This window comes from Tyto alba, unplaced genomic scaffold (genome assembly GCF_018691265.1).
Source record: "Tyto alba isolate M040663 unplaced genomic scaffold, T.alba_DEE_v4.0 Super-Scaffold_2, whole genome shotgun sequence".
NCBI classification, from domain to species: Eukaryota; Metazoa; Chordata; class Aves; order Strigiformes; family Tytonidae; genus Tyto; species Tyto alba.
In genome coordinates this window covers 73,892,652-73,905,762 of record NW_024881282.1, presented here as the reverse complement: position 1 = coordinate 73,905,762, position 13,111 = coordinate 73,892,652, and the positions used below count along the sequence as shown (strand labels likewise).

General features: G+C 36.1%; 1 protein-coding gene across 3 annotated transcripts in view; it reads left to right on the top strand.

Annotated features, from left to right (window-relative positions):
* The window catches only part of CPNE8 (copine 8), a 108,389-nt gene that overhangs the window by 79,314 nt on the left and 15,964 nt on the right, over window positions 1-13,111 (top strand). For 2 of the 3 annotated variants that reach the window (XM_032996327.2, XM_042793286.1), the window contains exons 14-16: window positions 9,128-9,174; window positions 9,950-10,131; window positions 12,036-12,163. In XM_032996327.2, the coding sequence (XP_032852218.2) occupies window positions 9,128-9,174; window positions 9,950-10,131; window positions 12,036-12,163 (357 nt within the window). Of the gene's footprint in view, window positions 1-5,216; window positions 5,247-9,127; window positions 9,175-9,949; window positions 10,132-12,035; window positions 12,164-13,111 lie in introns of those variants that run through there. The other variant, XM_032996328.2, reaches the window with a different exon arrangement.

The window sequence follows — 13,111 nt, the reverse complement described above, 5'->3', positions numbered from 1 at the left end:
AATTTTTTTCTCTCTTAAGGACTAACAGGCTTTTTGATGTTTCAGTTCTCTGAAACAGCTAGATTTTAAAATTAGAAAATCCAAATTCACTGCTGTTTGATCTTCATCCAGGAAAATAAATATTTTTGCTAAGGGTGAATTCAGTCTGTTACATATCTCAAAACATTGTGTCTTTTGGTTCATTAAGATTAAACCTGACAAGAATATTTTATGCAAGATTTTATACATACTCCCTTAGACTGTAATGCTTAATTAGGATTTTTAACATGGATGTAGAAGTATTCTCTTTAAAATTCTCATTCAGTATCTTTGGAGAAATTCGTGATATGACTTGCTTATTTGCTCGCTCTTTGGTGGCTGAACATATTTTCTCATTTGGATAGGATGCAAAGACTCTGCAACATTTCAGATTTGGTTGTTTGATATTACAGTGTTTTATGCTATGCATTATGGATTGTAGGTGACCTTCAGAGGGAATTGTATAGGCCCATCATTGAGGTGTATAAGTAGTGGGACACATTAGTGGAGGGAAAGAGTTGGGTCCAGGGAGCAGCCATCCCTGCCCAGAATGGCTGGGGAGCTGGGAGCAGAGCTGGGTGGCAGGGCTGGCAAGGCAGGATCTCACTAGCCAAATCCAGTTGTACAGTATGTGGGAAAGGCAATCAGGGCAAGCTCAGAGGTGGTGGCCAGGCTTAATTAAGAGTCCAGATCATCAGGGAAGTTTGTGGTGATGAGGCAGACCAAGATCAGGCTGGAAAGGAAAACCCCAGATCTGGGTCAGGATCAGGTCCAGCAATTATCGAGCAGGCCTATGGTGAACAAGGCAAGGAGGCCAAGCCAGGAAGTCAGTCCATGGGTCGGGATCTGGGTTAATGGAGTCCATGGCCAGGGATGGGCTTGGCTGAGCTGGAGACACATACTTTTCTGACGTAGCTCAGGCAGGGACTGAAGGCTGAGCTGAAATGGAGCTCCTGAGCCAACTGGGGCGTGTGTGGTGGAGGGCCAAGGTTAGTCCATTTAGAGATATTAAAAGGCTTTTTAGTGTGCTCAGGACCCCTACACTTTGTTCCAGGATTGCAAGTTATCAAGCTCTTCTGGAATTGCTATCCTTATCTCCAGTTCAGTTAACTGGAAACACTACTGCTGGAATAATTCTTGCCTCTGTTTGCACTCTTTGGATCCTACAGTTTCTTCTCACATAGCATTGAATTTAGTTGTTGACTGCATTAGAATCTATTACAGTTTAGCAAAGGTAAAACTTCTGAATATAGGTCAGGCATGCTGTCAAGGTGCTAGTGCATCTTTAACATCTGAATAATATGTTGACTATATATGCTATCAAGAATTCTATCGGCACATTTGCTTGACAAGCTGTTCATGAGGCCCCTAGATTTTCAGGGTTAGGAAACCAGTTATTTCTTTGTTTCTGAGTCATTTCCAATGATCAGTATGGCTTGTTAGATCTGCTTGGGATCACTGTGAGTAACAGGCAGACAGCTACATGAGATAACAGAAGAGTACTTGGAGCATCAAGGTTCTGAATGTGATTTCTATATGAACGGTCATGGTCAGTTTGTTGTGGAGCCCTTCTGATTTGTGCAGGTATTCTGGTTTTAGTAGAGAATCCTAGAGTTTGAGAGAAACAGGTTACTTTTATTAGGACTACTGTTGACTTTCACAGAAACATTCCCGTTGTGGACTTTAACAGAAGGAGAAAATGGCAATCCATCCACGTTTGCCAAAAGTGTGTATTGAATTACATATATATATATATATACATATACATGAATGCATAAAAAACCATTTTTACCTCTAGGGTAGCTCTTTGTTCTTTGAAGTGTATTGTCCATAGATGCATGAGAAACTGAGGAATTAAGTTTTATACCTAAATTTGTTAAGAAAATAATATAGTGGATGCATATGTAATCTTTTTAGGGTGGTTTATGACATTGCTCACATAGATGTTACAGTACAAGTTAATAAACCCAATTACCTACATTCTATAGACAAATAATAGAAGTTTTGAATACAAATAATACTTTGTTGTTCTTGTTGATATTTTGTATTTATCTCTGTAACTGCAAGTCAAAGAAGACTTGTGATATTAATAATTACTGCCTAAACTTTTTTCCTCTCTTTTATATAAAAAGAGTATAATTCAGTAGAATGCTCTGTACTTAAAAGTATGAGCAGTAATACTTACAATTTAATTATTTTATATAGAATCTTGTTTAGTGATTCATACAGTTACTTCTATGTACATGCCAGTAAAAACTGTATAAGTACTTGTATAAAATGTTACCTTTCTTTCTGCAACCTATACAGTTTTGTAAACATGACCAGGAGGCTGACTCAGTCATTTTCTTGGCTTCTCCCTTCCTTTGTTCATCTCATTTAATACTACTACATATCAGTTGCAATCCAGTTGACAGATTCTGAAGGAAGAGGGAGGAGAAGATTTTGTCATCTATCAGTCTGTTTTCCCATCAAGTATGTCCTCCAAAATGTTTTGGTTTTTTTTTTAGCTCCCTGTTTTTCTTCCATTTAGTTAGGCAAGGGGAAGAAGACACTGATTCTGCAATAGGCACAACATTGGCTCTTCCATAAATGGATGCTTATGAAATACATCATGTTCAGAACTTTCATTGTAATTGATTTGTGGTGTCTAGAACTAATACTGATTTAATGGAAATCTTGACAGCTTTAACTGTGACAGATTGGGATTACAGTATTGATTTCATTTATGTTTTGAGTCTGCATCTGTTTAATTGGTATATTCCATTATAAGTATCATCAATATGACTTGATTTTTTAAAGAGCTTTGAAGAATGAAGTAGAAGTTTGTCCATAAACTCTAATTTCATTTTACTGCATAAGACTGAATTTTATAGTGGTATGGTAGGAATGAAGTGGACGTCTCTTTTGCATCTGAATACTACATCAAGTGCTACCATTTTAGTAGCTGGCTTTTCCTTACATCTTGATACTTAATCACATATTTTGCCATACTGACCTTCTCATATTTAAAATAGATAAATTGTGCTAAAAGTTAATGTATATTTCAAAGTCAGATATCCCCTTCCACTTACCAATTAATAACATATTCCTATCAAAACACCTCCAAATATATCAATAAGATCAGGAACATAAGGGTTACAGCCTTGAAGAGGTATGCAATTGAAATTATCCTGGTTTACAGGAATGACTGTCAAACAGTTAACTTTATAGTCGGCTCTGTTTTTCTCTGGAAGAGATCAGGAGCGAAAAATGTGGCCAAGACTTGGTGAACAGAAAGAATATTTCTGTGCAGAAGTTTCTAGCCTGTTTGACTTGTTAGAATAGGGAATGAGCTAACAAGTTACTCTAGGCATTTGTAAATCAATGAAATTCAGGACCTGAATCCTTTTGAAACTAAAAAAATATTAAGTCATTTCTTCTGTCCCAGATTAGTGGAAGATAAGAGGAAATGTTTTTCTCCCATCATGTTAAAAGCCTTACCTTCATGCAGGTTTTTGGAAGTGAACACCAACATGTCATTTGGATTCTAAGGACTTTGGACATACTTTTTTAGCTTAACTGTATTGAATCATTGATGGTCAAAATAAAAATTTAGAACTCCTTTCATGATAACTATTTTCATCCAACCAGTACACCATATAATGTAATGGCATGCATATCTGATGTTCAGAGGAGATGTGGTGTGAGATACAGTTATGAAGCAAGGGCTGCCATAGCTAGATATTTTGGAAGCTTTAACATGTATTTCTTGCATCCTTGGAGAATAACAAGGAGTAATAAGACTACATAAGAGAAAGATCTTGTAGAGTCTTTATCAGAAAAATCTTCTTTATGTTGATACGGCATTTGGCCAAACAAGCATCTGCAAAGGCAAAATTATAAAATAACTGTCACTGGTGACTTAAATGCCATGGAGATGATACAGCCTCTTAGTAGTGTTAGTTACTCCATGAGCTCTGTTGTAGAGTTCTGCGCAGTAAGTGGTCCTCAAACCTTCAGCAGCTCCCCCCCCGCCGCTAACAGACCAGCTGGTTGTCATTCTGAAGCCACAGGAGGAAAATCATGTTTTCTTTCAATGTACTGTTTCAAAAAACCTAATCATTACAAACATTATCAAGCCTAGTCAAAAGCTACATCCAGACTTAGTTTGTTCCCTTATGTTTATCAGTGCTGATAGAGCTCTTATTAAAATAAAATAGATTTCACCTTGCTCTCCCAAAGAAACAAACAAAATGGCTGCTTTGTTTGTGAGGTGAAGATTACTGTTCTTTTTAAGACACTTTCTTCATTTCTTGTGGTAGTATAGGGTAAAATCCCCTGTCCAGGTATCAAATAAATCATGTCTTTCTATACCAACTAAACTCTGGTAGAGTAGTAGTAGTGATCTATCCAGCTCTGAATCTATAAGGCACATTGTTGTGCTTGCATATTCTACCTGAGTTCTCTCTTGGGACAGGACATTCAGCAGCTCAGCTTGCCCAGCCAGGTGTCAATGTTCTACTGGCTTTTGTGCAAAGCCTCATGACCTAGAAGTATCACTGATTGTTGTGGTTTGAGCCTGGTCAGCAGCCAACCACCCTGCAGCCGCTCACCCACCCTCCCCCCAGACCTGGGAATGGGGGAGGAAACTGTAGGGGTAAAGGAAGACTAGCAGGTTGAGATAGAAACAGTTTAATAATGGTAATAAAATGAAAACAATGACAGTAATAGAAAATATAAGCAGGCAGTGCACAATGCAATTGCTTACCACCCACTGACCAATACCCAGCCTGTTCCTGTCTAGCAATCCCGAAATACCAAAATCCCACAATCGCAATCCCAGAAGTGACAGAGAGCCCCTCTTCCCGATCACCCCTCCTCTATATAGTGAGCATGACGTTACCTGCTATGGAATATTTCATTGGCCAATTTGGGTCTGGTACTCTGGCCGTGCTCCCTCCCTGCTTCTTGTGCACGGGCAGGACATGGGGAGTTGGAGAGTCCTTGAAATCTCAGCAGCAGCTGAAAACATCAGTGTGCTATCAGCATTCTTCTCATGCCAAACCTAATGCTGAATCTAAAACACAGCACTATTCTAGTTACCAAAAAGAAACATTAACTCTATTCCAGCCCAGACCAGGTTACTGATGTAGAGGGTGTCATGAGCTTTTGATGTAGCTCCTTGGAGAACTATACAGCTGGAAAAGCAGGGACACAGCCTTAGCCAAAGAATTTCCGCATCAGAAACAGTAAGTTTTGTTCTCTTGATGTGTTGTAAAATTACATCGTTTAATCAGGCTCCTAAATTTGTCTCAAAGACTTCAATTTTATATACTTTTTAAAATTTTGAGCATCCTTATTCTGTATTAATGATTTTTCAGCTAATGTCCCTTGCACAAAATACAGTAATCAATAATCTTATAAATAATAGTCATTGTTGATGATGGTTAGTATGTTAATAACAGTAACCTAATAACATGTACTGGGTACAACCTAAGAATTAGTCTATTAGAAACAAATAAAACAAAGTAGAAATAAAATCAGGACAGTGGACTTACAGATGCATTTGTTACATTTAATTTGGTTCTAGAATAACACTTGTTATCATGAAAACACTTCTTAAGGTGTCATCCAGATTGATTTCCCAGTCATTCTATTTGGCTTTCAAAATAGTTGTATCTGGTGTTTTAATGACACACAGCTTTTAAATTATCCTTCATGGATTAATATTTTTAGTTATGGATGGTAAACTTTTTCAATCCTAGTGAAACAGTAGAGAAATAAATATCTTTTCTTAATAATCCTTCACACAAAATACACATATTCACAATGCTACAGCTGTTTTGGAAAATATTTGCTCCAGTGGTACTAATTTGAAGTTGAATTGTTTGTTTGAAAGACCCAGTTTTGTGTTCAAAGCAGGTTTAATTATATTTTGATAATTTTGACTACAAGAGTTGATCTTTATTTTGTACCATTTTGCAATTTGTTATTCCATTCCTCAGAGGACACTGGTGCCTTGTGTAACTTAGGCTTCTATGTCTCTTTTCCATGAGATCATATTCAGAGGGATGTTTCTGGTACAGATTCACAGAATCATTTAGGTTGGAAAAGACCTTTAAGATCATCAAGTCCAACTGTTAACCTAGCAGTGCCAAGTCCATCACTAAACCATGTCCCTAAGCACTACACCTACAAGTCTTTTAAATACCTCCAGGGATGGTGACTCAACCACTCCCCTGGGCAGCGTGTTCCAATGCTTGATAACCCTTCTGGTGAAGAAATTTTTCCTAATATCCAATCTAAACCTCCCCTGGTGCAACTTGAGGCCATTTCCTCTTGCCCTCTCACTTGTTACTTGGAAAAAGAGACTGACACCCACTTCACTACAACCTCCTTTCAGGTAGTTGTAGAGGGCGATATGGTCTCCCCTCAGCCTCCTTTTCTCTGCGTATTTTGTATGATATATGAAACCAAATGGTCATTAAAAACGTAGGGCAATCACAGCATAGGTTTGCCCTAACAGAGTTTGTTCTAGCTTCCCTGGTTCTCTGTAAGACATGAATGACATTCTCTGTTGTCATGAGTCCATAATACAAACTGACAGTTGCATTGTGAGTGCGATGCAGTTTCCTGAACTATATAGTCATTTAATGCCATTTTAGACTCCCAAAAATTTCTGTTGTGTAATAAATACCCTGGGGGCTCTAAAATAACATTAGGAACCTATATTTAGGAAACTGAAGTCTAAACTATGTGCAGTCATCTATAAATTGTTGAAATCAAATAATTGGTTTAAGTTCTTGCATGTTTTTCTACAGCAGTATCATTGAAACGTACATATGGATAGAAGCAAATTCTAGAGATATAGACATCTATCTGTTTTGATCTTATTTTATATCAAGATTTTTATAGTTGTCAAATTGACAGATACTGCATACACTTTTGCTTGGACAAAAATCATAGTCCAGATTACAGTGCATTGTAAATGGGAGAGGGAGTTTTTCTAATTTACCAGATGGGTTTCTGTTATCTGGAGCAGTATACATTTAATGCTTTGAGGAATACTTCAGAAACTGATGCTGTCAGTCATTACCTATAGTCACATGAAAATTGACTTTGTTCTTTTTGCCATTACAGGTGATTTTAGTATTTTTTCTTTTACTTTTGTTAGCCATTTTCATTTTAAATCTCTTACTGTGCTTTCTCTTGTTTCTGTCTTGAATTCAGAATCTGTGAAACTCTATTTCTTCTTACCAATAGCTGGTCCAGGAAATGAGTTTACAAATAAGTTTTGCTGTTCTTATACAGAGGAAAAGCTGAGGTTTTTTTTCTCAGTGACACATTCTTCAGCACGCTGAAGGATTTCTGTACTTGATGTACCTGATATGTAGTGCTTGGAGGAGTTTTGTTTTACTCTTCAAACATTGCATCACAGCAAAGTCTTTAAAATCTAAGTACAGGGGGATTATAGCCAAAAAGCAGGTTTGCTTAGCAGTGCCAATGAGGACTCTAGGCATAAATTTAGGAATGGTATTCTATTAGACTTTTCTATTGTTGTTTTTCCTAACCTATTCTTATCTGAGGAAGACAACTTTTCTGCACACTGTACTGATCGTGGTGAAAAACTAGTTAACATACACTTCTTAAGATCTTTATTCGTGCAAGTAACTGCCAATGCAGAAGGACATTGTGATTGAGAAGCCACAGATCCTGATGTTTGGGTAGAGATCAAACAAAATCTGACTTGTCATGCCATTACATTTTTTTTTGTGAAACTGCATAAAGCAGAATGCAGACGTATTGGCAGAAAACTTCTCTCATAAAGCTTAGATGTCTGAACTTTTCAGAGATTGCAGCAGCTTTCACTGCTTTTTATTTTTGTTGAATTTCATATTGAGTCCACAACATTTTTAGACATATTCCAGGCTGACCATGTTCCAAGGACTCTTATTCATACTGTGGGCATTAATATGCCAATTTTTACCACTTTTTGGAGGCAAGAGTCCACCTGTAAACTAGCTTAGTTTTTGTCAACCTTGGTCAATATGATAAAATGATTCCATGTGAATTTTTTTTCATACCCAGATTTTTATGAAATAAATAATATTTTCTAAGGGTGTGTCAGGTTATTTGAGTAGTAAAACCGCTGCTGAAAGGCCAGATGTCAGACTGTTGGTGTTTAATCAAAATGCACATCAGTTAACTCTGTTTAAGTAACTTTCAGAGGGCTTTAATTGGTGCTAATTTCACCATTAAGCTCATAATAGCACACACTGAGAGGCAGAAATTTCAAGGAAGATGTAAAAGACTAAATCTGAGCAAAAAGTCCATTTTCAAATTCATACAAACTCTTTTTCCTGCTAGAGTCTTACTAAGAGATTATCTCCAGGATGACAGTATTTTGTCCTGAAGGAAGTTGCAAAGCAGAACTGCATTTAATTGGATTGTCACTGTAAAAGTCCATTAATGATTAATTTTTCTGACAATAATTCTCTGCTAACAACTGGTCCATGTACGATAATGGCTTTATTTAGCTACTGCTCCAGACACAGATCTTTATATTCCTGCTTCCAGATTTTACTTTTGTCTGCCAAGAACTACCCTGATATGCTCACTCAAAGTGTTGACTATGTTCACATGAAAGAAATCCACTGCCAAAAACTATGATATACTGTCGAAAGATTCTGTGCACAGCATGATTTCAAGCATGTTCTGATTGAAGACACAGTTTTAGTGTTAAGAAACGTAGCAGATTAGTAAAAGTCTACTTGCCTTGTCAAAGTCTTCCATGACTAGGGCTAAAATATGTCCAAGGAAAAATCAGTATTACTGTTGAAAATGAATTAATAATGTTTATGGTTGTTAATAACCTTATTAATGATTTAGGAGTTTTCATAAACAGTGAAAAAAGGAAGGATGGAGTGAAGTAACTGTTTTCAGGGTGTTAATAAAATAGTGTTGTGTAGCTCTTTTCTGGTACCTTATAAAAGAGTATTTTCAGTGTTTATTTCCAGTATTAGAAAATCAGTGTCCTACAGCTTGTCCACAAACAACATTGTCTTCTCTTGTTTATTTTTCCAAATAACATTAAAACTATTAATAAGATTTGTATTTGCTTTTTCTACAGAACCCAAATCAATTTCACAGTAGCTATTGATTTCACAGCATCAAATGGTAAGAATAAAAATAAACATATTTTGTACGTATGTGCTGTGTTCAGTTTTAAGTGTAGAAATGTGTGTGTGTATGTATATATATCAGTATTCTACTTAACTTCATTGTATTATTGTCTGTATGCCTGGCACCACCTGGAATCAGGATTCTGTTTTGCTGATCAGCAGACTAGAGGCCAATTTCTGTCCAGAAAAGCAGGGCAAACAGAAGAGATCAAAATTGGAAAAGCTACATATAAAATTGACTAAGTAGGAGCAGTTTACAAATACAGGTGTACTTTCTGATTGTTTTTGTTTGTTCCTTCATTATTTCTGGGGGAAAACTGGCTAACTTGAAAGACCCCATTGAGAGGGGCAAAAGAAAAGAGTTTCAGGTGAAGTGAGGCTGAAGTGGGGTGAAGCAGCGATAAGTTTTGATCCTCCTCCAAAGCTGCTTTCAGAATGTCATAATACTTTTGTAAATTTAATCTTAAAAGTGTATATCATATTATAAAATGACACAAATTTACAATTCTAATTACACTTTCTTTCTGCCCTTTCAATGCTGAAAAAGTTTACAGCTACTAACCTATTACAGCTATTAACGTATTAAAAATGTATTCAGAACATTGCATTTTTACCTGATACAACCACATTTATGTATACAGAAAATAAGTTAATTTTCTTTTATTGATATTTTCTTTTCAATTTTTGCTTTCTTAGATTTCTGTCATTTTTAAGAGAGAAAATTTTGAAATGATTCAGTTTTAAAGTAAATCTGATCCTTGCTTCAACAGGTAACCCCTCACAGCCTACTTCACTGCACTACATGAATCCCTATCAGCTGAATGCTTATGGTATGGCACTGAAAGCAGTAGGTGAAATAATTCAGGACTATGATAGTGATAAAATGTTCCCAGCACTGGGTTTTGGAGCTAGACTGCCTCCAGATGGAAGAGTGTCACATGAATTTGCACTGGTAAGTTAGCAGATATATATTGTTTTAATTTCGTTACTACAACAAAAATTAGGGAGTTAAGGTTGTAGTCTTAAGCAATTACTGGACAAGTAAAGAACGGAGAATGTGCTAATTCTTCTGTCTAAAAGACTGTTTCAAAATTTTTCATCATAGTCAAGTTACTGAGAGAAATCCAGATTCAAGAAGTCCCTTTAGGCCAAAAATAGTAATAAAGAACAGTAATCATCTTTAACCTCAGCTGTAGCAGCATGAGAAGCAGATGCTTGAAAGACTTTAGATTGAAGCTAATCTATCTTAAGAAGCAAGTGAATCATGATCCAAGATAATCTTTCATTATTATTGTTATTGTTCTATCTCATTTTCTGGGATCTCTTTATATTTTACAGGCTGATAGTTTAGAGGCATAGAGATAACTAAATGGACTGTAAACTGAGGTGACAAGAACAAATCTGTGACTAGTCCATGTGCCGGTTAAATTGCAAACCTAAAATCTAACAGGATTTGCCAGAAAGCTTGATGTGTTTAACTGATGCTTGTGATTATGTGGATATTTATCTACTTGCTTATTTTGAGTTTTTTGTTCTTCTCTGAGTAGGATAAAGTTGTCAGAATTCCAGCAAGTGTAGGTATATCAGGTGAGTTTTAATTAGATAGCAGCAAAGACATGGCAGAAGACTGTGATTGTAGATGTGTATTTCTTCTGTCAGACTGTGCTAGAAAACAATGCCACATGTCTTATCTTAAGGAAAGGTTTTCCACATAGATAGTAATTTAAAACAGGTGCAATTGCAGATATTCATTTGAATCACAGAATTTCTTGTAACAAGTTCAAATATATTGATACGTATAATCTTAAGGCTATTAAAACAGCAGACTTATTCCTGGCAACTTTCAGATTTAAAAGTTGTTCATAAAATTAATTCAGTTAATTCATGAGGCATTGTGGTGCTTTTACAGAGGAAAAAACAGTCTTTTTTTTCTTCTTCCATATATAAACATTTATAGATGTTTCTCAGTTAATGCTAAGCAGTGTTTTCAGAACTCTCTTCTAATGTTCTAGACCAATTCCATGAAAAATCCCCTTTGCTTTTCTAGATTCTCAGGGAGGTATACTCTACTTCTGCTGTCACATGTCCTGGGTTTGAGTGAATGGTGGGGCGATTTGGAAGGTTTTGAAGCCTTATATGGATCATTTGTCTGGCCTGACATGGGTCATTAATCTGAGATTTAGCTTATATGTTTGTATTGTCATCTGTAAGTAGGTATCCTTGTTATAGAGTCATTATGCAGATAGGTAGTAAAATGCCTACCCAAAGAATTTACAGACCCAGCCATTTCACTGGGTCCCCAAAGGATAAGTTTCTTTCTCCATCTGTTTATACCAGGTCCGAAATCAGTTTTCCAATGCAGAAACATTGTACCAAAATAATGAAGAGTTTATAGTTTACCTTATACTCACATAATGTATGAACATCAGGATCTGGCTACCGTTTTGGTTTTGTTTTTATTTCACGTTTTTAAAATAAGAAATCATAGAGCCAGAGCTGTGCTCATAAACATGATTCCAGTTTTACATCTGCCCTGTAATTCATACCTTAAATTCACACAGGGAAGTGCTTGTTACTGTGGCATGTAAGAAGGACTGTTTAATTCCACTTCAGATGGTATTTATGTCTAGGAGCCCGTTCCAGTGATCCAGACAGCATATGACATGAGACTGCCAGAACCTCCTTCCTGAGGCAGTTAACACTGACAGGCAGCCATGGCACTTATATTGGGCATTTGTAGTAAATTCTCTGATAAGATCCTAGAATGCTTTAAAAATGTACAGTTGGTAGTGTTCAGTAACCTACATAATTTTGCTTCACAATTTTTAGTGATTAATCATCTGTTATTTTCATTAGAATGGAAACCCTCAAAATCCATACTGCCATGGAATTGATGGTGTAATGGAGGCATATTACAGAAGTCTAAAATCTGTACAGCTTTATGGACCAACAAACTTTGCCCCTGTAATTAACCATGTAGCCAGGTAAGCAGCATAACAGGTACTTTGCAGAAGCTTCTTATTGTCAGTACAACTATTACATATAAAAAGCTAACAGTTACATGATGCTAAACATAGAAAAAGGTATTTACATTTGTTTTGTTTATTCAATCTAACATGATTAACTTGTACCTTTTGAGTAGGTTTGAAGACCATGTGCTAGTATTATGCAGAATTTCATTTATGATTAAAAATAAATAGAAGTGATCCAGTTGATCCACCCTATGTTAAAATCTTAGGAATAATCACAAGGAAAGAAAATTTTTCTGAGATCACTCTACTGTCTTCCTTTTTTGTCTTTGGGAGCACAGAATTTTGCTTCACAGAAAAAAATATAAATCTATCCAGAAAAAAAAAAACAAAACAAAACAACAAAAACAACAAAAAAAAAAAACCACAGAGTTTTTAGGCATGTGTAGTTCCTCTAATCTCAGAATGTCCAAAACATCAACAAAATTTTCCTGGGCTCCCTGTGGCACAATTCCCAACTGGTAGTGGTGCCATTCAGGCAGTAATACAGCAGCCACTGTTGGGGAGCCACGATGCTGTGTTTTGCAACACCTCATCTCACTTCTCGAAGTAAAACCCTTCTTGTGTTTGTAGAAGTTTCTTAAGAAGGATAATGTTGTCTTATTTTGGCCAACAAGATCTTGACTTACAGTGTATCTCCATGTGTTGGTATAGGAAAAGTGACATGGCTTAGATAATTTAGCTGAGTAACTACCTGAACAGGTTTTATTTTATTTATAGTTACAGAGAAAGAACTAATGTTTATAAAATAAAGCAGTAGGGATGTGTAAATCATCATACTGTTAAATGTTTTTTTATGAGCTTGCGAAATAGTTAATTGTTGTAGTAAGAAATATTTATTTACTATCTGTTCTTGCTATTGTTAGTTCTATAGCCCAATTAAAAATAATTTGCAAATTCTAT